The 26,271-nt window shown below is 43.3% G+C and overlaps 1 protein-coding gene across 7 annotated transcripts in view; it reads right to left on the bottom strand.

Annotated features, from left to right (window-relative positions):
* Positions 1 to 26,271, bottom strand: part of SEMA5A (semaphorin 5A) — a 449,868-nt gene that overhangs the window by 83,938 nt on the left and 339,659 nt on the right. For all 7 annotated transcript variants that reach the window (XM_072958863.1, XM_072958862.1, XM_072958865.1 and 4 more), the window contains 2 exons: positions 14,841 to 15,048; positions 820 to 937 (listed from right to left, as the gene is read on the bottom strand). In XM_072958863.1, the coding sequence (XP_072814964.1) occupies positions 820 to 937; positions 14,841 to 15,048 (326 nt within the window). The remainder of the gene's footprint in view (positions 1 to 819; positions 938 to 14,840; positions 15,049 to 26,271) is intronic.

Raw genomic sequence — 26,271 nt, 5'->3', positions numbered from 1 at the left:
CCTCGTCACCGCTGTCCTGCAGAGGCACCGCCGGGATGGACGGCTGGGCCATCAGCAGCGACGTGACAGCAAAGTGACTTATTAAAGGTTCAAACGTGTTCAAGTTAATAGGTGTTGCTCATATTCTCTGAGAACAGAGGAAAGAATTTGGAATGAAGGTTCTAAAGACAAAGGGGAAAAAAAAGGCTGGACCCTACAAGTGAGGACCCAGACAAATGAAATGGCAAAGGAAAGTTTGGAATCTGTTTTCCTGGATTCAGAGTCTGGCTCTGAACACAGGGGAGTTTCCCCTCATTCTGCAGGTTCCCTGCGGGAATATGCATCAGGCCGTTTCTCCCGGAACTTCTCATGACCCTGTGGGGTACCTGGGAGACTGTCCCACATGGGGTTCCATGATGGCATCCTTTAGTTTATTCTTTTAAAAGCTCTACTTAGCTAGTCTTCTGGAATTATAGCTCCCAAGGGATAGTGACGGGTGTGGGAGATGCTATTTTAGTAACGTTACAAAGGGCACAATAGTCCACACCAAACTCTGGAGATAAAAATCCAAGAATAAAACAGAGATGTTATGCCTCATTTTCAAACTAGCACTGTTTTCTCTTAAGATGTTTCTCCTCATAACAGACAACAAGATAATGGCAGCGTTCTGCGTGGTTCTGTGCAGGCTAATGGCTGAATGAGTTAAGAAAGAACAGACTGGATTTGTGAGGAAGGTTCTTATATGAAAACGTGTGGACATCACAGAAGCGCGGGTTAGGGTCGTGGGACAGCCGGGTTCCTGGGGACAGTGTTTCCAGAGCTGGAGACACGGACACTTACAGGACAGGTGGAGATGCTCTGCTCCCACTGCGTCATGCTCAGGCTCTCCTCCAGGCTCGTGCATGTCTTCATCACCACGTCCCAGCCACAGTAGGGGTCCTGGGCCCCAATACAGGCGCTGAAACAGACACCAAAGGGTCAACAGAAAGGCAGGTTTGTCCAGGAATTGACCCTGATGGCTTGACATGGGAACTACTTATGAGAAACAAAGTTTTAGTCTGCAGACTAGAGAACACAGCTATTTGCAGACACCAATAAGTACCTAATTAAAATTAAATCATTAAGTTTTGCTGACATATCTATTTTAAAAAATAATAATAATAATAATTATTATTATTTTTAAGATACAGGGCAGACAACTAAATGACTACGTGTGCTAATAACACAAGCCTTTTGGTGTCATGAACAATCCAAAGTCAGAATTTTGCAAATGTCAAAGATTGAGATGGTTGGTGTTATCACCACCACCATCATCACCATCATCATCACCATCCCCTTATGGACAGGCGTTATTTGTTGAACACCTGCTGTGATATATAAAATGATTACATCATTTGCACATAACTTTTATGGGGAAGTATTAATATTTTCATGTAATTTGTCATCATCATAATCATCACCACCACCACCAACACTGACACCGTCAACATCATTACCATCATCATCCCTTAATAACAGGCTATTTGTTGAACACCTAATGTAACAAATAAAATTATTACATCAATTTAACATTTAAACAACTCTAAGGAGGGAGGTATTATTATGTTAACTTTATTTATGAGAAAACAGAGTCACATTATTTATAAAATTTGCTCAAGGACAAGCAAATATACCCAAAACTCTGCAACATGGTTAGTTCAATTTTATAAAATAGGAAAGTCTTCCATTTGCATATTGTAGCTTACAAATGTATTAAAATCTTCAATTTAATAGTGACTTAGTATAGCTCTGTCTGCAACAGTCAACATATTCTATCAGAAATATTGTAGATGGTAGATTCTTTAGCTTTGTCTCAGTAAAAGAACTCATATGACATGGGCATTGTGGGTGAAGATGATGGCCCATTTACATTATAAACACAGTAGAAGGTAGATGTAGGGATGGGGGAAGCAGACAGATGACAGTGGTGGAGCCAAAATTATACAGACAAGCAGGGCACTGGCCACCCTCTCTCTGACAGGGTCAAGAGGTCGGGGGCAGGACATGGTTGTGAGGAGGGGTAGGTGAGGGCAGCATGGACGTGCCAATGTCTTCTGAGTTATAACAGAGCTTACAAGAGGGTGACTCTGTTACAGTTACTGATTGACCAAGAATAGGACTAGAAATTATAGCATAATTATCCAACATGGAACCAGGGAGGTAGTGTAAGTAATTACAAGGCATTAATATTAATGATATTAAAAACTCTAATTAATATAGCGGATGTTAACCTTGCATAAAGCAGGTTATTCTCTGTTCTAAGAACTCGACCTCTATTAGCTCATTTAAACCTCGTAAAACCTTTACATATTGTTCCTCAGTTAGTCACTCCATTCACTCCCAATTTAAAATGAAGAAACCAAAGCAGAGAAAGGCCAAGGCCAAGTCCAAGCCCCACAGCTGGGGAAGATACGTCTAAAGACAATAAATCAAGCAACAGAGGTACAGATGATTACTGATTAAGTTACTAGGCAAATATCATACCTCAGCCAGCCAAGGAAGTTCCCGTGGGTAACACGGCGCTTCTCACAGCAGGACTAGGTTGGGGTGGGAAGGGCTGTGAAACAGTGACCTGTCACCAGAACCTCACTAGAACGTTTTGGTAAGTGCCCACACAAGTGTTAAAAGGTAAACTGAGGCATATGAAACTTTTCCAGAGTTTTTGCTGACATATCTAACATCCGGCAGTGCAAACGGGAAGAAGGTAGGAGGTCCCGCCCACAGGAGCCAAGGATGGGTTTTTACAAGGAAGAGTAGGAAGCAAAGCATGAAGGTTATTTAACTCCTTACAGCTTACGTGGTGCCTTATTTGGGAAAGCCTCACTGGCTATTTGCTGTAGATTTTCTCCAATTCCAGTGCACTGACCCTGGCTTAGCCCTACTGAGCTAGCATCACTGATGGATGCCACGGTGTGCACCACACGGTGGAATGCGCTCCATGTTTGAGCCTGTCTCCCTGCCAGTGAGCAGGAGACTACGCTTAGAGAATTACTCCAGAAGCCTGAATTCCTTTTCATGTTTCTCATTAAAGCAACATGACCATTAGACAAAATTAAACTTTCAAGAAAGGAGGAAATTCCACCAAGTCCCTAACTTTGCCCAAGGCTCCCCTGCAAAGCTGTTTGTAGATTTCAAACAATGCCACAGGGTTACATGGAATATTTTAAGCTGTTTTAAATGAAAAGCTGCTTGTAATAACATCTCTTCCTTCCGATACTGCTGATGGTTCTGCAGATTCTCAAAATTACACTTATCCCTTCAAATACTAAAACTTATCTACAAACACAAGTGCCCATTCATTGAAAATACCATTTATATATAGTTTTCTTCACTTAAAATATTTCATACCATGGGCAACATTCTGATGGGCGCTACCTTTATTCCAAATTATACTTTAAGAAAAACCAGTCATCGTGACATTATTTTTGGAAGAGATCATGTGGAAAATCACAGACTTCCTATTAACGCAGCCATCATGAAAGTGGCTTTTCTTCATTTCACTTTGAAAATGTTTTTCTTTGTGTGATGAATCTTTTATATAATTTTTTCCCTTATTTTGTTAAGAACCTTAGATTATTCTCATTTGATACCTTGCCCTGGTATTTGAAAGTATCAGAATTCAGAAAACACGTTGGCCAGCATCTGATATTTAATTTGAAAACGTATTTATTGAAAGTGGATTTTAGAGCTAAATGTATATTTAGAGGTGGGCTTGAATTCTAGAAGGGTAAACTCCTTTTCCTCTTACGGGAAATTTACCTAATGACATCAAAATTTATCTAAACTCTTCTTTTACTTTCTGAGGTTTGGGGTTACACCATTTGTTGAGTAATAGGAAAAAATAAGCATATTCAATACAGTTTTTTCCCCATAATTTTGGAAAGCTGGAGCTAATTACTGAGTAAAATCCCCTTGCGTATTAGATGATCTGAGTATCGGTGACTTCATCCGGATGGTTTCTCTCACACTAATTGCCATTATGTCAGTTCATTTTTGATATTAAGAATTTTTGTTATTGCAACAAAACGTATTCATTAAACACGGGATTTTGGAAGTGTCTCCATCATTCACTCATCAAGCACGTACTGAGCACCTTCCATGAACTGACTCTGAAAGCGCTGAGTGTCCCAGGCAAACAAAACAGAGTCAGTGCACCCAGAGGTCTCACCTTTCAGTGAAGGAAATAAGCATTAAACAATTACACGGATAAATATCAGCAGCCAGTTGAAAAGGAAAAAACAGAAGGGAGACCAGGAAATATGTGGGGAGAGGCATTTAAACCAGGACCAGTAAGATGAATCGAGTGAGAGACGTGATAGTTTTCAGCAAAAACAGGACATCATGGCAGCGAGCTCGGTATGAGAATGGTGCTCAGGGAGGAGGGAGTGAACTTGAGAGTCTGAAGAAACACGGACTAAACAGAGGCGGGGCTTTGGCAGAAGCTTGAGAGCAGAACCAGCTGAGCCCTCAGCCTCCTTCCTTAGGGACTCTGGCTTCCAAGTGCTGCACCTTTAAAGTGCTCCCCGAATTCCGTGCAAAAATCGCACATCACTTATCACGATGGTGATAGCGGATGAGAGCAATCCATCTGTTTGTGAACGACAGACAGTCCTTCATTCCTGAGACGATCTGAGGGGCCTTATTCCTGACCACTCTGTCACCATACACTTCAGAACCTGCTTTTGCTTTAAGAGCTGTGTTAAAAACATGATCTTGCTAAAAGACTGAAAAAAATCCAGTTAGACAATAACTTTCCCAAGAAACGCATTCTGAGACACCCACAAACCCCTCAACTGGTGAATCCAGCTGCAGCTTGTGTTTTCTTCAGCTTCCTCTTCCGCAAAACTGGAAAGACAACGTTCACTTCACTAGGCTGCACTGAGGATTAAATTATGTCAAGTAGTAGAGAAAGAAACAAAGCTCTTTTGAGATGGATGCATACAGTTATTCTACTTAGTCTGTAAACATAATTATAAATTAATATATGCTACTGACTTCTGGGAGTGTTTGAAAACATTCTATACCCAGAACACTAAATCCGTGAATGCCATGGGCTCTTTATTTAATAAGGCAACGTGAGACACCACAATGTGTTCCATTAAGTGGTGCAAAGTAGTTCAACAACACGTTTGGATCAACTCACAGTGGTTTTTTTTTTTTTTTTTACCACTTGCATACGTAAGCGCAGCGCCGTGTGTTGAAGACATTGGGACCAGGAATGAACTTGCAATCTAGCGAGGGAGTGAGAACACATTCGTAACAGTGCTTGACAACATCCCGGTGAGGGAGAACATGCTGGCGGTACAGGAGTCAGAGGAGAGAGACTGGCCCTGAAGGCTTCCAGGAGGAAGTGATGTTTAGGCTGGCCTCTGAATGAAGCTGGGGTTTAGCTGAGCGAGGAGCACATCCCCGGGCATGACGGCCCCGGGAAGGATGACCCGTAGTCACGCGCACATGGCATGATCAGAGACATGAGCCCTGCAGCTTGGCTGGGCTGTGAGTTCCTTAGGACACCGGAGAAGTATACTGATGCGATTAAAATGCTGGGGTTTTGCCTAAACAAGGGAAATTTGGCTATAATATACAAGATGTGTCAGATCATGAAATCTACTAGAAGATCAATCTATAATTCCCTGAAGAACTAATCTACAACTACAATTGCAATAACATTTTTTAAAGTTAGGACACATGCCAGGTACACAAAGACATAATTACTAAAAAATATATGTTTACTCTCATTATGCAGAACTTGCCAAAGGCATTTAAAAATAATTCATGGTACATGCTCTGATTTGTAGGAGAAATTAATGCACTAGAATTTCAATTAGTCACTCACACTTAATATATTAAAAACTATTCACTATTGGCTTATCATTAAATTATATTGATCCAATACAATGAGGATTTGTCACGTTTCAATTTGCTTTTAATATTAAATTAAAAATTGACTTGTACTGCCAGTAATACTAAGTAAATGGTTTTCAGTTAAAATCTTATTGAGTGGATATAACACAGCGTTTCCTGAAAAATCGGTTTTAAAACAAGATTGATACAAATTTTACAGTGAAGCATTATGAAAAATTGATAGCTAAAAATAAATAGTGAAAAAAGTAGAAGACATTTGAAAATAAGCAAAACAAAAGTGCTTTCTGGAATCCAGTACTTGCGATCAGCTTGGGCTTCTGATGTGAGACGGACAGTCTCTCTTCACCCAGCAGTCCCACACAGAATCCTAAACTGTTTATCTTGGCCTCTGGGTGGGCCTCAGTCATTGAGAACTTTTCTCTAGAAGAAATCTAAAATCTCTCTGGAAGGGCCAATTATGTCCCTGGAGAGAAGCTCTCCAGGGAAGGCGGCCTTGGCCATGTGCAGCTTTGCACTCGGTGTGGAAGGGGCCCGGGGAGTAAACGCGGGCCTTTCACAGCTCAGGGATATTGAAGTCATTACCAGGAGTGATGAGCAGAAAACGCTAAGTCCACGTGTCCAGGAAGGAAAGAAAGAATCCCTGTTTTTTTTCATTCAGGGAACAGTCTACACTCCTGGTGTTCCGTGCTCTCTCTTCCGTAAAACAGAGGTAATTATAGGCTCCTCCAAGTTTCCTCTCCTCTCTGGCCAATCCAAGCTAAGGATGAAGACCCGGTTACTTCCTGCCCATGTCACATTTCTTCAGGAGAAACCCTTCTGTAAATGAGGGCTTAGTGGGAAGAATCAGAAGACCCAGGAGAGGCTGAAGGACCGACAGTCACAGCTAATAAATGCACAGGGTGTGAGGCAACACATCTTAGCTTTGACTCAGAATCTTAGAAGACAGTAAGTCCAGAAGGGAAAAAAAATTATTATTTTGGTTTCTTATAATTCAGTCTACTTAACCGTTTGCCCAGGACTGAGCCTTGGACTGAGGACTGAGGCTGGGCCAAGGAGTCCTCCTGTGGAGCACAGCCCCCCGCAAGAACATCCTCCCATCTCAGTGGGACAGTTGGGGTGTGTGTGGTGCCTACCTTGCACCTGGATTCTCTGTTGCCTCCCCAACCACCAGGATGAGCCTGGGGACACAAAGTTAAGCACTTGGCTCTCTTCACACCTCACCCTGTCCAGCCTCCATAAGTACCTGAAACTCAGTCCCTCTTATATGGATAGGTACACGCTCACTTGAGACAGGGGATTATGGAATACCCGCGGACAGATGCTCCTGCCGGTCGGATGGAGCCATGCCGACCTCACTCACCTCCACACAGAATGCGGTCATGGTGGAGTCTCACAACTGCCAGAAAATCCGTTTGCCCAAACAGACCAGAGGTAGGTAAATAATTTAATGCAAGCTGCAGAATCTGATCTGATGGGCCCTGTACATCAGATAATGTGAAGTTGTTTAAAGGTGGAAGAACAAATTCTCTGCCCTCCATTTGGTCTAGAGGCAATGTGATGCATATCTGGGCAAAGGCGGCAAAACACCTGTACATGAGCAGCACTGGACGGGCAGGACCTACATGAACTGACTACAATACTCAAGCTGGAAAGGAAAGGAGCCAGCTCATATTGAACTTTTTCTATGTATCAGAGCCAGTATACAGTCTGTCTTTCTGCCCCAGTAACATCCTGACACTGCTCATAATCTTGCTCATAATCACACACCAAGCCAAAGGCTTATCCAGAATCTACTTGAATTCAAAGCTCTTGATCGTCACATATGCAAGCTGCTTTGCAGACACATGGGAATAATTATTTCCTTAAGAATCATTCATTCACTGGACCATGCTGCAGAGACAATCTTAGAGGGGAGCTCAGTGGATAAAAGTCAAGGTGTTTCTGCTCAGGATAACTCAGATGCAATGATCTGGAGCCGAGAAAACTGCTGCAGCCCAACCTTTCCCACAGAATTCTTTTCATAACTCAAAATTTGGGAGCTCAAAAGCAGGAGGCCTGTGGGTTAGACATGAAATAATGAAACCTCACACTGTGAGCCCTGTAGTTGTGTTTCTAAAACACCACTGAAGTACAAAACTTTGGTAATTATACTGATCTGAAAACTTTATCCAAGTGACTGTTTGGAATCTAGATTGCCATTTGAAAGACAAATATGCTCTTTTAGGGAACTGAACAGAAAGCTGGACCCAAAACTCTTGGGTAGCTGAGGAGAGCTAAGGAAAGCTAAGAGCCTGTATCAGTGAACTTACCTGTGGAATATTTCTAGCATCCTTTCATATTCTTAGGAACTTATTCTCCATGGTAACAATCGGATAATATCAATGTATTTGGCAGAAGAAGAGAAGGGGAAAAATGGACTAACCACCCCATGGTTGCAGGGGCTGCCCGTGGCACCTCTACAAGATGGAAGTCACATACTTTCTTTGCTTTCATTGTCTACCTGGATCAAATATATGCTTACATCACTGTTAAAGGTGGATTTCCCATGACGCTAAGGAAGCTTAAGCTTAAGCTTCCTGATTTCATGAGACCCTTTAAAGTTCTGTGATTGGCTGTAGTGTTTTGTATTTATAATTTGATATTGTTTCCCTTAGAATAAAGAATCCCTCTCAGAGTAGAGAATTCCTCCCAAATTGTGCGAGCTTCAGACCCCACGAAACCTACCTTTCTCCCTGACTACAGAGCAGTAGTAGGACTTACGTTTCTTCATTTACTATCTAGTTCACGTACGTTGATGCTCTGCCTATCGCATTAGGACTGTTTCTTTTCCACCCTGCCCAGGACTTGCGGGTGCTAACTCGAGACGTTGCTGGATGACACTGCGTTCCAGTCCAAGCCCGCCTTGGATCCTCTCTTACAATGTGCTCTTTATAGTTGCAATTAACATGCTGGAAAGCATATTTTTGGCTTTTCCCTTCTATTTTTAAACAGTTGTGATGATGGCAAACACGTCATCTTTTTTTTTCAATTAACATAATACCATAAAGATGTCTTCATAGTCATCATTCAATGAGTTCAGAATAACCCATTGAGTGAATACTCCATTGAATCAATATGTCATAACTTGGTAATGAATTCCCTGACCATTAGAGAGTTAAGATTGGTTGTGATTCAGATATAGGTTAACACACAATTGGACAGGGGTAGCGGGCTTGGAGATTAGGTCCTAGTGGAGTCCAGGATCAGACTTTAATGATAAATCGATTTTGGGATTAAGTCTAAGGTAACTCCAAGGCTCTTTGGCTCAGATCCACAAGAGGTATTTGGGAGATTTTATTATGTCAGAATTTCTCATTAGATCCTGAGCCCCACAAAGACAGGGTCGGGGATGCCTCATCCATCACTGTACACGCGGAGCCTGGCTTGGTGCTTGGCACATATGAAGTTCAATAAATATACTATGAATGAATTGACTAAGGAAAATCCACGGTCTTTAGAGGCTAAACCAAAGCCAGTGCAAACAAAACCCCAAGATTCTGAGATTTGGAAAATATTAAATTCATTTTGAAGGGAGAATATTTACTTTGTAAAATGGGTACATGTCAAAATGTCCTTCTGATGTTTTTATGATGCATATCCGAATGGCTAAGCTTGTCTTGCAGGGGAACCTTGTGGAGACCCTGCAGTTTCTCTCTGTACATCGTGTGTTTCTCCCATCAGGCAGATGGTGTCTTTAGGGAATATTTAATTAATAAGGGTGCCAGCCTATTAACACCACCGTTTAAAACTTTGTTCTTTCGAGCAGTAAACGTCCACAGTAAGCTACTTTCCATGCTAATTTTCCTAATGAGGTGCTGGTTTTTTTCTTACAGGCTAACTAGATTAAGAATGACTAGATACCCATTCACGAATGGAGCTCAATTTTTTTTTTAAATGGGTTCCTCCTCCCCTCCAGTTCTATGAAGCAAAATTCACAAGGCACATCTCCTCTGTGTTACACAGAGGCTGAGATTCCTCCAGTTCTCAGCTTTTCTTCTCTCTCCAATTAGTTTTCATAATAAAGCAAAAACACCGAAGGCAGAAGGATGTTCAGTTCTCTGGCTGATGTTTTATATCACTACACTGTTCCATAAAGGGAGTTTTACTGTTTCATAAGAACTGAGGTTTTCTTTTTAGGGGACAAAGTAAAACAGCAGAAAGGGGAGAGGCAGGGTATCTGCTAATTGGATAAATCTCTGCTGAGCCTGTCTCAGGCTGCGCACATGCGCCAGGCTGCACAGAACCTGGGAAGATGTGAGCCCTCGGAAGCTCACGTGCCCACGGCGGAACGAAGTGCACTGGCGGCTGTACTCAGAATTCTAGTTTCTCTTCTTTGGACATTCTCGCTCTGACTCCGATCAATCCCTCATCTATAAAATGTTAACTCTGCCACCTGATAGGTTTATCTTATCTCATAATCGTGGTGGGTGTCAAATACAAAATAAAAAACCTATGAGTAAACACTCATAAGAGCCGAGAATGACATAATATTAAGAAAATACTAGGGTTTAAAGTTAAGTTATGCTATTTAATACTTAATTTACATACGTTAACACCTAATTTTATACATTAGTATATATAATAGTTTAGGGCACATTTCTTCATTCAAAAGGCAAATAGGATAATAATCTAATTCAGGAATCAGCAAACAGCCCATGGGTCTAATCCAGCCTGCTCCCTAAAGTTCTACTGAAACCCAGGGTAAGGGGCTTCTCGGCCCTGGTGCCTGGCTGGCTTCTCACGGCTCCACACAGGGCAGGGCTGAGCCGCAGCTGACCTAAGCTTTGGCAGAACGCCCTGGGACCATCCCGATCATGGCTCATGGGAGGAGTACGAGGGCCCGCTACGAGGGGCTCCCCTCCCGCCTCCCTGTGTTCCAGGGGAGATGAGATAGCTTCTCATCACCGCCTGGGTTCAGATGAGGAACAAGGAGTTTTCTTTTTACTCTCGCCCCCGCCAGGGTACAACTGCAGGCCTATAAACTAGGGCAGTGAGTCACCTCCTCGGCAACATGGCCCCCATGCTCGCCTGCGCCTTGTCATCTGGACTCTTCTGTTTTGGTGTCATCTGCGGGACAAAGGACAGATGCCTTTTCTGCTCTAACTTCTGTTGTCTGTGTAAGTGAGAAACTGAGTGTAAGAGTGAATCATTCCTGTGCCTGACGAATCCGTGCCCTTTGCTGACACACGGCCACACCCACTCACTGCAGCCGCGGCCCCTACAAGGACAGGGCGGAGCGGCTGCAACAGGGACCACGTAGCCTGGGAAACTGGAAGTATTTCCTGTCTGTCTCTTTACAGAGAAAGTTTACTGGCCCGCTGGGCTAATTAGTGCGCAATCCGTAAACTGACTTTAAAGTCTAAATCAAAAGCCTTCCCATTGCCACTCCCCCAGCTTTCCTCTCCTTAGACTGAGGGGCTTCACTCTGCCAGGAAAGCGGGGGCCACACTGTTTCCCTGGGGCCGGGGGTGGGGGAATAACGGCTGATTTCTGGGGGCGACTCTTCCCGCCTGAGTCCTGTGATCATGCTTCTCTTCCCGAAGCAGGGAGGCAAGAACTGTCAGCTCTCTGCCAGTCTGTTTTCCTCCAGGTGGCAGGTTCTGACTTCCCAGTGGTGTTTACATCAGCGGCAATTAAGCTAGGGGCTGTTCTTGGCTGCCTCATCGCCCGCATCCCTGGACAGTACCACCTCCGCGCTGCGCTGGGGCCCCTGGCTGTGCCCGGGCTGCATGCGAGGACGGTGCCGTGACCTTCCACTGTCCTACGCTGTCCCCATGTCCAGCTCTCTCCAGATGCCCCTGCTCCTCAAAGTGCAGCAGACAGTCCTTCATTTTACGAAACTAACACATACTTGTGGTGGGTAAGTCTTAGAGTGAGGATATGGAGGAAAAGGAACAGGTCCCATGCCCAGAGGTCACCACCCACTCTGCTGAGTCGCTTTATTGTTTGCACGGTTTTTTCATTCTACTTACTAAGTGGGTTATGCAAAAAAGACTAAAATTAAAATCATTTCACACGTTTTCTTTTTTGAGGTCAAACTTGACTAAAATATATCTTTAAAATATTGTTCTTTCAAAATAACTTTCCAAGGAAAACAGCTATGAGGATTTGAAAACGCCGTACTGTTGGCTCTGAGTTGTCATGTGTGCACAGCTGGACGGTGCAGGCAGGTGCTTTTCTCAGCCTCTCCTGAGGCCCCCGGGTCACCTCTAGAACAGCTGGAGGTTGCAGACTCAGTTTACAACAACCCAAGAGTACAAAACCTCCTTTTGGTCCTCTTATCCTATCCTGGTGGCAGACATGATAACAAAGACACTCATGGGAGTGGCTGTGAGCAGACATGGGTCTCCCCTGGCACCACCTACCTCTAGCTCCAGAACACACGGGACAAATGCCGTCAAACGAGTCGTTCCTGCTGAAATCTACCACTGAACTGGATGCCCTCATTATACCAGGGCAGTGTAGAGAACCAAAGACAAAGTCTGAGCCTAGGGGACAAAGCTCTGAACCTGGTTTCCCATCGCGTCAGCTGTGTGACCTTGGGCAGGACGCTCAAAGTCTGAGCCACCATTTCCTCCTCTGAAAAATGAAGACGACATTTGACTTTTCTCTCAGGGTGTAATGATTAAGGAAAGGAGGGGATAAAATCTAGCACAGCGCCAGACATGTACAAGAATCTTGGGAAATTGTATCAGTTGTTATCATTTATAAACATTTTAATAGATAAACTGCATTGCCTTTGAAAAACAGATATTCAAAAGATGAAAAATGTGAATATGATTTTGAAGGAGACAAATAGTTTAGTTATATTCAATTTCTCTTCTTTAACACTTTGAAATTCATTTATAAAATGGACTTTCTAATAACAAATTACTTATATTCTATTATGAAAAGTATATTTAACAAAGAAATGAGTATTTACTGCTAATTGTTACCCTGTTCCTATTTAGTGTACTTCTTTAGGCATATTTCTGGAAAATCAATGGCTTTTGTCAAAAAAACCCCAAAACTCCATCTTTCCTCATTATTTATTTTTTAAAAATCTGGTCATGTAGGTATCAGTTCCTTAGAAATGCATTCTTTGTTTTCTCCAGCCAATGTTAACCTGAGAGGTTTCCCTGTCTTGCTATAAGAGGAAGATGGCAGAGAAACATTGGAAAGAATCCAGGGAACTCTTGGGCTGAAATCTTCAGCTTTTCTTTTCTCAAAAGGAATATTTAAGGGTCAAATACAAACTAACTCAGTCTGGGTGTGAGCACACAGAAGCCCGCAGTCTATCAGTTGACAATTAAGTTATAATCTCTCCCTGCTTTTCTCTGAGCCGGTGGACAAGGAAACAGCAGGGAAATTCAGCTCTGCATGTAACTGTAAAATCTCCTCCTCCCGGGAGCCTGATGAAGACAGACAAGAGGTTTATTCTCCTTGAAAGAAAAAGGGGGAAACCGAAAACACCTCCCGGGCGGCTGTGCCTGGTGGCGGCCGTGCCTGGTGGCAGCCGGCGCCTGTGGATTCATGACTGTGCTCCAAGTGCAGTTGCCTAAGAGACGAGAGCAGGCAGAGGGTGCTGCCTTCCCTGGTCTGTTGTGGGACCTACTTGCCTGTGCCGTACCTACAAGGTGCTGAGCTGGCAGAGCACCGTGAAAAAGCTGAATTGCTTTGTGCTCTGCAAGCCACAGACTCACATGCTGGCAACAGAAACACCGGCAGACGGCACAGACCTGTCTTCCCACCTGTTGCCGAGAGTCATGTCCCCAGAGCTTGCTGGGCTGGAGCTGGAAGATTGGTACCCTTCCAGCTTCATCTGACTCATGGCACACCTGTCAACAGGACCCCAACCCTCCGTGCCACCCTCTGGGCCAGAATAATTCCTGCCTTAAGCTGGTCCTGCAGGAAACACAAATCAGAACAAATTTCCAGCAGCCATCGGTTAAATTCAGGAAAAAGGCATTATATAAAAGACAGTTGTTATAAATCTCACTATTTGTTGTTATTCATTATTATTAATAATAGCAGCGCTGTTATTAGCTGAGAGGTCCCTAATGCTATTTACTCCTCAACACTGACACCAAAGGAGACATCAAATTATCTAGAAAGGAATATTGTGATGATTTTTAATATACTTTAAGTATAGTTGATTTACAATGTTGTGTTAGTTTGTGGTGTACAGCATAGTGATTCAGTAATGATTTTAGTTAAATATAGAAACCTTCCTTCTTCAGAAGGATACTATTGGATATCTTGTAGTAGTTTATGGTGAGAAAGAATATGAAAACGAATATATGTATGTTCACGTATGACTGAAGCTTTGTGCTGCGCACCAGAAACTGACACTGTATTGTAAACTGACTGTACTTCCACAAAAACGTATTTTGAAAATATAAATAAATGAAAGAATACTCACTTTTCAGACTGGTTTAAATTTTACACTATACTTATCCCGTCTGATTCTACAGCAATTCTTATGTGTTAGATGAGAAAATGAGGTTTAAAATACTCCAGTGACTGGGTCAAGAATATATATGTATATATTATAAACTTTATATATATATATATGTATATATATATACATATATATATATATACATATATATATATAAACTTGTGCTGGGTTACGTCAGGAACACCAAATCTCAGCATTATCACTGAGTGTGATAAAGCCCTGAATAATTTAATCCTGACATCTGCTCGCAGAAGTTATAAAGTGGCTCCTTCTCCATGGATACTGATGTGTTACTCATCACAGCAAACCAGTTTGCATCCAAACCCTGTATCCTGGGATGTGGGACTCACAGGATGTCAAGGTCCTCACCCCACTCAACCACAGGGAGTCTGAGAGTCCTCGGGGTTCCTGTGCCCTCTCTGGGTGGCACGTCTCCAAGGGGCACCAGCACACGGGCGGACCCCCGGGGCTGCCCTACCTGCGCGTGCGGTGGAACGGGCACCTCTTCAGCGGGATCTTGGCCACGTGCTCGCGCAGGCCCACGAACAGGACGCTCTGGCTGTGGAGGATCTGTAGGCTCCTGACGGGCTCCGGCCGCCTCTCCGGGAATAGCTCGATCTCTTCCAGCAAACAGCTGCCCGAGGTCTGAGTCAGGGGCGCCCGCACCTTCTTAATGGTACCATAATCTGTGGGGGCAGTGGGGACAGAGTAAGGTCAGCGGGGCTCACCAGCCACTCACCAGCCCAGCCACCGTGGCTCTCCAGCCTGACTGCACAGAGTCATCCAAGGAGCTTTCACAAATGCTGATGCTGGGCCCCACCCGGAACTTACTCAATCAGCCGTGCTGGCTGTGGGGCCAGGCGCCAGCATTCGTGCAGCTCTCAGCAGAGATAACACACAACCAAGGATGAGAGCCACTCAGCCAAAATCTGGTCCAGTTGCAAGTCTAGAGACCCAGAGCGCAGTAAAGCTCCCAGCAGCCCAGAGGAGCCAGCTTTGCGCCATCCCCTGGGGAACATCAGCTGAGAGGGGTCCTCGGGAGAAACCACCCTGGACTCTCAGTGTCAGACAGAGGAGCTGCCTTAACTGTCCCCGCAGAGCAGATCTCGGGGATGAACAACACTGAGATGTGGGAGCAAAGGGTGCAACTGCTTCCTTTCTTTCTGCCTCTCTGTCTCTATCCCCTCCTTCCTCTTTCTCTCTAAAGCTTCTTCTCTGGGATGCTCGTCTCGGTCTCAGCCCCATGGAAGCTTCATCCCTGCACAACTGAACATCTATCTCTGAGCCAGTCCCCTCTCTGCTCCAGTTTTCTGCTCACCACTTGTTTATGTTCAGTTATAAGCTCGGCTCTAAGCCCTGCCCGAGGACAGGCATCCCAGTGTCTCCTGAATCACACAGACTCCCCAGCATGACTGTGAGGGGCACAGAGAAGGGTCCTCCCAGCCAGGGAGGGGCACAGTGCAGCCAGTGCCCGGCGTCGGGACACAGACCTGAAACACGTGCTGTTGTCCCCGGGGCGCTGTGGTGAGGCCCCGCGACCAGTCTGCAAATCCAGGACCTGAAACCCAGCCCTCTAGAAGAGAGCCGCAGGCAGATTCCTCCAAGCATCCTGAAGGCACCGGCTGAATAAAACCCATGGGGATCTGAGTGTCAAAACATTACAATTCTTATTCTGTAAACACAATGAGGCTATGAAGTTATCTAACAGCAGAAGTAAAATCAAGAGCCTCTGTTTTCCAGGCCTCCCATCAGTCTGCTAATCTCAGACATTTGGACAAAAAATACCTTTCCAGTTTTCCATTCCTAGGAGAACCCTTAGAGTTTGAGGATGTTTACATTTAAAGAAAAGCACATATGCGGATATATACATATATGTTATATTATATAACATATATATATATAATCCTGAGTTCATTAAGAAATGTGTATCTGAAACATCTCCAGTGAACATTATTGATGATGAACTGAATGCTATGAGCATTATGCATGCAATAGTGTATATAATTATACATATAAAATATATGCAGTATTAGTAAACCATGGCTTAGGTTTATTTTAGGTTGGCTGGTAAACCTGTGACTCGTGATGAAGCTCGAGCACAAAGACACTTGCTACGTACGCATAAGGAAGATGAAAGAGCTAGCACCCATCTTTAAGGGACAGGCGTGTGTTCGCGAGGGCACCCGCAAAGGAGGGGGTGGCGGAGAAAGAGGGTGGGGAAAAGAGAGAGAGAGAGGAAAGGGGGCAGCCTACGCAGCAAGGCAGTGTTTAAACAAATGCATTTGAACAAATGCTCAAACCCAAGTGAGCAAGAAAATGTGTCTGTCTTTATTTGTATCATTCAACCTAATTTTGACTTGGAGACCACAGTTCCCACCCAGCTGGTGGGAAATCTGACCCAATGATGGTTGGGTTCTTGTTTGCCTAGTGAAAGGCATCCAAGACGTGCACAGAACCAACACAGTGACAGGAAAATGGGGGAAGCTTCAGGGAAGGGGACTTCAGCACAAGGTCGCAGCCCCAGCACCCTGAGATAAAGTCTCCACCAGCAGAGGGAAGGGCCAGCCTTCCTGCAGAGCAGGGACAATCACAGAGGCTTTGCTGCCCTTTGAGACATCCTGGCGATGGGACATGGTCCAAGACAGAAGTTAGGAGCCAAGGCCCGCTACCACCCATTGAGCAGCAAGGCTCCGATGAGGGTTTAAGTGAAAGGGATAAAGCAGAACATTTTACAGCCATGCGGGGGTGGAGGTGGGACGGGGCGTGTGGATGGGGGTCCAGCCAGGGAACTGTCACCTTTTGACTATCGCCACGTTACTGTCACAGGACTCACACGTGACAGAACTAAATCCTATTCAACAGGGGAACGAAGACGCCTGGCTGTTTGTTTATTTTGCTGCTAGATTATTACTCTGAGAAACCAAATTAATAACAGTTCAAACATCAGTATGCTCACGTGCACTTTGATTTCTTAGTGGTGGGGGAAAAAACAACACATTTTAAAAGATCTTGAATCATTTAAAAGAACTAACCATGACTGATCAAAACTTTTCATAGTGTATTTCTGCCCACTTCGTATCTGATTTTCCAGCTGACTGGGATCTAACAAATCTACAGGACTCAGCAGTTCAGAGAAAGCTCCTCAGCGTGGATTTATGTGCTTGTCCACCATCTGTGCCTCTGCTGGATTTTCCTGACTCTCTGAAGCATCCCATCACGTGCGGAGCCTCTTGAAATTCCAGGTTCCATGTTCCACCGGCACCGGCACCAGCACATCCAGACCCAGCGGTCTTGCAGGAGCCCTTTCTGTTCCCTGGAAGCCTTTCCTTCCTCAGCCTGCACCCTGCTCTCCCCCTGTTCGTGCACTCTTACATTCGTGTACAACACCTTCCTCACCTGGATGCTCCAGAACATTCACCCTGGGCTCCTCACTGCCCCTGGCGTGAGCATCAGGATGCACACGTGACCACACCCCTCTCCTGCCTTGGACCCTCTGCACCAGGCGTCAATGCAGCACCAAGTCACCCATGGGCTGTGCATGGCCTGAGCCTCCTTTCACCTCCAGCTCCCCTTCACCTCCACCAAGAGCCTGCAATTGCTGCGGGCCCGGAATGTGCAGGTCCTCCGGCTGAAGAGGCCACCCAGCCATCTTCCTCTGACAGTGTGTGTCCTGGCTCAGACAGCGAGGAGTCTTCTCTGGGACCCTCCAACACCCCCAGGCGGATGCTGCCTCTCTTGATGTCCATAAGGACCAACCAGGTCAGGGCGTTCTCCAGCCCTGCATCTGTCTTTCTCCTGGTTCTCTCCACCCCAGAGTCAGACCTCTCCTGGGAGCACCAACAGCCATGTTCCTTACATCTGCAGGGCCACCTCCTTTCCTTTATTGAATGACCACCACAATTATATGCCGAATTGTTTTACTGAGACATAATTTTGTTGAGATAGTAATTCTTTGTTGAGACATATAACATTGTGTTAGTTTGGGGTGTACAACATGTTGACTGATACTATATACTGTCACATGATTGGCACCACGGTGTCAGCTGACACCTCTTCTCAGGTCAGGGAATTTTACTGTACACAGATAAATATGAAACACAAAATAACCATGAAATTGCAAGGAATATATTTCTCTTTGCAATGCATTAAAACAAAGCAAAAGAAAGCCTGAGTCATCCTGCATTTCAGACAAGAAATGGTTTGAAGGAGGGGCTAACATGACATGGCTGTGTTCAAGCAGGTTTAATCAGGGACTCTGCGGAGCAAACAAATCCCCGGCAGCCAGCAGCCTGACTGGAAGTGGTGAACCCGAACTTCTGGGCTCCATCACGCTCCAGTCGAATGTTCTGTCCTAGTTACATGACGTAAGGCTGAAGGACCCTTGCTCTGGAACTGTGATGGAGCAGGACCCCGTAGAGCCTTCCCTGGACAGAGCCCCCACTATGTCCTCCTCCGCTGGCCTCTTGTTTCTAGAAAAGCTTTAGTCTCCCAGACCTCCCTGAGTCACAAAAGTCTAGCTGAAGAGTTAGTGATTGGAACAGGTAGTATCAAAAGAGAGCAGCTGGGCCAGGAGAACCAGGGACAATGTAAACAACAGATCAGCTGGATGGTAGAGTCACAGAACCTTCAGTTCCTCCCTGAAGGACATAGAACACAGTGTCTGACGCACACTCCTGAGTGGCTTTATGGGCGCTAAAACCCCCACCAGATGGGAGAAGCTAGCTGCATGGCGGCCAGGAACACGTGGCTCCCAGACAGGCTGCAGCCTGACAGCTGATGACGTTCACCCTTGTGCCGTCACCCCGTTACCTCACCATCAACCAATCAGAGAACTGTGCACGAGATGCTCACACACTCCGTGACCCTCTCCCTCACCTGGTCTTTCAAAACCCTTCCCTGAAAGCCATCAGGGAGTTTGCACCTTTCGAGTGTGAGCTGCCCGGACTCTTGCTTAGACCTGCAGTGAACGCTGTACTTTCCTTCACCACAACCTGGTGTCAGTAAATTGGCTTTACTGCCCGCTGGTGAATGGACCCGGATTTGGTTTGGTAACTGAGCAAAGTCTTAGCAAAGTTATCTTTTTTTTTCTTTCAGTGGCAGAAAGTCACAGCCTGACTCATAAGAGACCAAGGAGCAAACGAGAGGACACAACGCAGGACTCTGGGAGTCCCTCACAGTGCTCTTACTTGTTGTTTTTGCTTTAGAAAAGTTGCCACAGTTTAATTACTAATTTACTTGTTTTTTGGCTTCTACACATGACATTACTAGGCACCAGGAGGGCAGACATTATCAGTTTTGTCCTCTGGTGTCTGCGGAGTTGCCATCACTGGGGCCTGTGAAGATTAATAAATGTGTGATGGATGTGAGATTGAACAAATGAGTGAGGGAAGGAAGCAAAGAAAGAAGAAAAGATGGAGGATGGCACAACTGTTATGGGGATATCACTGTCACTTGTATATTTGCCAAAAAGACTCCTGAATAATATTTTGGCATCGCAACCTTTAATGAGAGTTACGGGATCAGTCAGGGTGAAGGTGAAACAAGAGACATTATCTCCCCACTTCCCAAATATTTCAGTGAAAAGGTTCAAAAACTAAATATGAAGGAAGAAAATCATTTTAATTGGTTTCAGCTGAGAAAATACCAGCTCTGAAAATGTGCCATGGAAAATAAAACCAGACACACTTTCCAAACACCTGAAATTCAATACTCTAACCAAAGTCAGCTGCAGGGGAAAAAAAAAAGCCAGAAATATAGAAAATCTTCTCAGTCAATCTTTAAAATTTTGAGATCAGAAAGAAAAGAAAAAATTGGCACCTCCTGTCAATCACAGATCACTTCCCCAAGGAGAGAGGAGGCGCGTCTGATTCTGGAACCGCAACATCGGAGCTGACGGCAGGACCATGGGCTGGCACTGCTTTGGTCCAAATCCTCATATTTGCCTTTTTGTGCAAATGTTAACTACTTAATTATGTCATGGACACAAATTTGACAGTCACCTATTTGTATTTTAGCTCGCAAATGGAAAACTAAAGCTACTCGTTGTGAGAGAGACAGAGTTACTGCAAGATTTTTAAGACTGATCAAAACTGGTAGTATGGTTATTATTTGGAAGGCATGAAGAGTTCTACTTACACGGAAATGTAAAAATTGTGCTGAAGAACTTACGTCTGCCTAATTTCAGCAGAACAGGAAGTGTGATTCTCTCCTAGGGGATTGACAGATTACGTAAAGGATGCCCGCTTAAACTTGAATTTTAGATAAACCATGAATTTTTTTTTTTACTATTAGGATATCCAATTCAATACTATTCATGGTTTATCTGAAATTCAAATTAAAGTGGGCACCCTATATTTGTATTTGTTAAATCTGGCAACCTCATTATATCCACATCTCATTTGATCATCTCAGTAAGCTAGTGAAGATGTAACAAATACACGCATGAGTATTCCCACTTTACAGATGAGAAAACTGAGTTTCAGAGAGGAGAAGAACTGATATTTATTTCCTGTGAACTGTACTTTCAAAATCCTGTAAGGGAGTTGGACGTGAAATGGAGGTTCCCTTCAGTGCTAATGAACGAGGTAAAGTAACAAGGAATCCCGAAGCAAACATTAATTAAAAAGTCAGCGTGATGCACAGGGAAGAATAGTTTTATTTAGATTGCGTGTGTGCTCTTTTTATCCATGAACTCTTCTGGAAGTCATAAAACTTAGCCAGTTGGGAGGTAGCCAGAAAGAGTCATCGTTCTGACCCACTGGAAGCCACCATCTGCTGCCCATGTGAAGGACACGCATGAGTAGCATCTCCTCCAGAAAGCAATGGGTTCTCCTAGTCACCAGGACCACATGCTTTCTCCCTGTATCACAGTTCAGGCACAGACAGGCAAACACAGTGACTGCCACCCCTGCTCCCTGACACCAACTATTTAAAGAGTGAGGCAGGCAAAGCTAGTTCAGATACCTGTCTGTGGATGAACAGAAGTTGTATGTACACCTCAAAGGAGGTATTTCTGGGAATGAGAGAACAGGACAACAACCCCCCCAAAACAAGGACCATGTAAGACACCATCACCAGACCAGAACATGAACAAAAAAAGGGCTTCCCTGAAGTGCTTGCCAGTGACATGAGAACTTGCCTTGACACAAGTCATCAGATGATTGTAGATCCAAACCCTAATATTGATTTTTGCTGGTGACTGACAAAGTCATGGAAGACCAGAGGCACATCTGATGGCAGGTAGAAAATACACAGGCAAAACTGGATTCTTGTAATAAGAGAGATACTCATTTCCACCTCAGTATTGTGAGCCATTAGGAAAATGACCAAAGGAAAAAGCAAAGGTCATCAATAAGATGGTTACTAAGGTAAGGCTGGAACACTGTCACATGAAACAGTAACAAATGCAATTTTAGAAGGGACTGCTGGGGAAGACACATTTACCTGATGCTTATCAGAAGAGTGGAGTATTAACCTGAAAAAGACATAAGGAAATCTGCCCCCCACAATTCTAACCACAAGAAATGATCCATGAAACACTGAAGCTTGATCCACCACCTCCACCCGGAGGAAAATACATGTGTTTCCTATAGCAAGTGAGTTACCAAGCTCCTTATGGGAAGAGAAAGCGAAAAGAGAACAAAACCAAACAAGCAAAAATGCAGGAGTTTTTCTGCAAACAATTAAAAAAAAATGTCTAAATGAAAAAATGTTCTTAGAGCAGAATGTGGTCCTAAAGAAAGATGCCAGGACATTCCTAACTAATTTCACGGGAACAGAGTGGCTTACACATGAGACCTGGGGAAGCAGCAACACAACCATATCTTGAATCCCCACAGAATCTCCGAGCACTGATGCCTGGAGGCGGGAGTCCGCACAGTGTGTCTAGATCAGCACCATTCAACAAAAATATAGAACAACCATGTTAAGTAATTAAAAATTTTTCTAGTAGCCACATTTTTAAAAAAGGGCAAATGAATTAAATTTAAACTATAAATTTGGATTTAACCCAATGTATCTAAAATATTATAATATGAAATATAATATTTAATCCAATATTAATACATTAATATATAATCGATATAAAATTATTGAGATTTTTTTCTTTTTTTTTAATACTAAGTTAATTGAGGGCTCAATTCAGACTACCACATTTCAGGTGTCCAGCAGCCACATGAGGTATGGCTATGGTATTTGGACAACCTGGACGTGTACAGAGTTGTCCCAGTGCTGCCCTGAAGAGCCAGGTGCCCATCACACCCCAAAAGAGGCAACAACCTCATGACCCACAACATGACAGACTTCATCTCACTGCACCTCACATGTTGAGCCTTGCCATATGATTTCCACTGAACACAGGGTTCCATCTTCACAAATGTTTGAAAATCCTTGCACTAGAGCTTCTACTGCAGGTAAGATGATGTATGTTCTCAAAGGTTAACTGAAGGCTCTTGGTCATCCAGCCAGTGAGTGTGGCCCTGGGATAGAACCTGGTCCCTAACATGTCACCTGGCCACCTGGCATCACCCCCTGGCAATTCACCCACAGGAAAATCACAGATGTCCTGTGAGACTGAATGCAATTATTGTCGAATTATTTCAGAACCTTATGGACTGCCACAAAGTAATCACAAACATGAAAGAAGATTCTTTCTGGTTTTGTTTGTTTAATTTGTAGAGTTTTCCTCCAATTAGAGCTCAAGCTTGTCCCTACTCTTTTGGAGGAGAGCTTCTGTATCGAATTTCTGAGAAAACAAATGACCCCAACAGAACTCCCAAACAGAGATAGTAAGGGTGACATGATTTTTCATCATCCACAGTCTGAATAATTGACATATTAAATCTGGTACAAACAGGAAAAAACAATGATATATTTATACCACAATTAAGCACAGGAAAAGAGTGGCATGGATGTAAACTTGATGTAAAAACAGAAAAATATAGGCCACCTTCATTTTCCTAATTCAGTCAATATTCTGAATCCAATAAGGTAAGCCCCTGAGGACGATATGAGAGACTCAACTGGTGTGGCCACTCTAAATGCAAATCATCTACCACTAGTATGTTCTCCAAACTAAAATTTTAAGCAGTCATAGGACATTCAAGTAGGAAGGGACCTACAACAATATTTTGAATTGTGTGGGTGAGGAAAGCAAAGCCCAGAAAGGTTGAGTTCCAAAGGGCAGACAATTGGGCCAAAATTCAGGTCCTCTTCATATCAATCAAGTGCTGGTTTCTAAATTTTTGAAGTTATTTTTGTTTTGAAAGTGTGGAAAATATTATACGTAATCTCTATAAGGGTGTACCAGTAATAGTATGGCTGGTGAGTTTCTAAAAGATCAGGTGAACTGCTAAAACAGTGTATTAAAGAGGTAGTTGTTATTCAAGACAAAGACTGAGCTGTGCTTTGTGGACATGCTTGTCTTATTACAGAATTCACTACACAAATAACTCATGTATAAGTGGTGCCGAGTCCAAGCTAGATCTGACTTCTCTACCAGGCTAGGGACTCTTGTTTCCATGAGCTCAGGAAGCAAGTAACAGAATAAACTCATGATAAGTGTCTAGAATATTCTCTTCCAGTTCTACTAAAAAAAAATGGGTTTAAAGTGACAAAAGATTTGTTTAAGCAAAAAAGAAAAAATTACCATAAAAATAAGACTCTTAGACCACTAATGCCTATGTGTAATGTATGCTCTAAATAATACGGATTCTAAGGCACATAATTTAGTTATTAGCAGTTGAAAATTAACCCTGTTTTTGACTTTGGGAGAAAATAGCTGGTATTTCTACATTTCAAAGTTCAGTTTGTTAACTAACCTGGATTTGGTAGTTTAAACAAGATTCTGTTTTATAGTTTTCTAAGGACAGTCAAGTATAACAATCTCTCATTTGGTATGAAATATACCTTATAATAAGATATGGATTATCATGGGATGAATTGTGACCCTTCAAAATTCCTATGTTTAAGTCTTAATTCCTAATACCTCAGAATGTGACTGCCTTTGCAGACAGGGCCCTTAAAGAGGTAATTAAGGTAAAATGAAGTCACATAGATGGTTCCTAATCTAATGTGACAGGTGTCTTTATAAGAAGAGGAAATTAAGACACAGACATGTGCACCCACATGTAAAAACACATTTAGAAGGTGTTCATCTGCAAGCCAAGGGGAGAGGTCTCAGAAGAAATGAACCCTGCCAACACCTTGATCTCGAACTTCTAGCCTTCAGAGCTGAGATAAATACTCTGTTGTTTCATCCACCCAATCTGTAGAGCTTTGCTGTCTTTGCTAAGGCAGCCTGAGCAGACTAGCAGAGGGACCCTATGTCAAGAGTAGGATGATTCTGTCACCCAGATAACTTGCTCAGAGCAATTTCAAAACTAGGCTGCAAATTATTTTTCCATATTTTCCTAAGACATTAGGACTCAAATTCTAATGCAAAGGCATTATAAATTATGTTAGCCAATTTTCTTTTTACCTTATATGGTCACAACAGAAGATTTCTATTAGTAAAAGCCTAGTATTTTCAAATATTGTCATTTATTTCACTTAATCCCCTGTACACATGATTCTGGGCTATAAAAGCAGCAGGAGATGATACAGAACATGTCACGTTGTAAAAAACTGATGCAGCTTGATAAACATTATAAAATAATTCAACAGCAGATGCCTTGTTCACAACCTTTATGCTAATAATCCTAGTGATCTTTGGGGGAAAATTAGAGGAAACAAAATGAGCTTTCCAGTACCCAAGGAAAAGGTCACTGATTATAGTGAATTTCTTTTTGGATGATGTCAAGAATTTCAGTCTCACTGAAATTTCAGGAATTTATGAGAGTAATTTTTCTTTTTTTTTTTTCTTTTTTTTTTGGAAAGAAGGAAAGCAGAAAGGAAGGGGTGAGGGGGAGAGGGAAGGAAAAGAAACATGATTAGCTCAGTATAACATTTACTGCTGCTATGAACAAAAATAATCGTTTTTTATTTTTCGTACTTGTATGTGTTCAGACAGCCTTCTGCAGCTCATTAAAGCTTGAACAATGAAACGATATTTAAAGTGAAAGTCATTATGCCCTATGAGTATAGTGGCTTCAATGCTAATGAACTTGAGAACCCTAAACGATGAAAAAGGCCCAGAGAAATTAATTTTTCCTGAGAACAGCAGCCCAAAGCACTGCCAAAGCACAGAATAAGTATGTATTTCCTCTGAGTTGCAATAAAACACTTCAGAGGGTGGGATTGTACCAGATTTGATAGATATAAAATTTTTGTCTTAAGAAAAGAAAAAGTCACACCAGGAAACAAAGAGGGCTAGCTCCGGAAAATGGGATCTAAAAACGCAGGATTGCTGCAAAGCCTTGGGCGGTCACATCTTTTATCTTGACTCTGTGTTCCTCTTATTACTTTTCTAAGTTTTGTTGTATTTTAAAGGGATGTTTATGATTCAGCTGGCTGTGTGCTGAATCCAGCATAGAAATTAAACTTGTGAGCAGATCAGGTGGCAATTCTGATGACAGATGCTTGTGGCAGGGCCACTAAGTGGGGCAGCTAAATTCCTTTATTTCCAATTGTGCATTTGCCTCTGATGCTCTGTTGCTGTATCAGAGAGACATTTTTAGTGTTTGTCTCATGGACCCAGAGTTACCGCAGAGTAAAAGAAAACCTTTTGTATTTGCACCCCTTACTGTTCCAAGCATTTATCAGTGAGGTAATGATGAAATGCCCTCTTCCACTCACTGGGCAGCATGTTGCCATAGCAACAGATCATTACGCAAAGTTCATCAATTCAGCCCGTTGTTACTCCAAAGTGGCAGACAGCTAATGTTTCGAAAGTTCTTTCTTTTAACCCATAATTGAGCAAATGAATTAAATTGGTCTTGGCACTGGGAGCTCAGCATCCCATTTATATAGTA

The sequence above is a fragment of the Vicugna pacos genome, chromosome 3, assembly GCF_048564905.1.
Source record: "Vicugna pacos chromosome 3, VicPac4, whole genome shotgun sequence".
In the NCBI taxonomy this organism is placed as follows: Eukaryota; Metazoa; Chordata; class Mammalia; order Artiodactyla; family Camelidae; genus Vicugna; species Vicugna pacos.
Note: the sequence above shows the minus strand (reverse complement) of the source record. Positions and strands in the feature narration are given on the sequence as shown.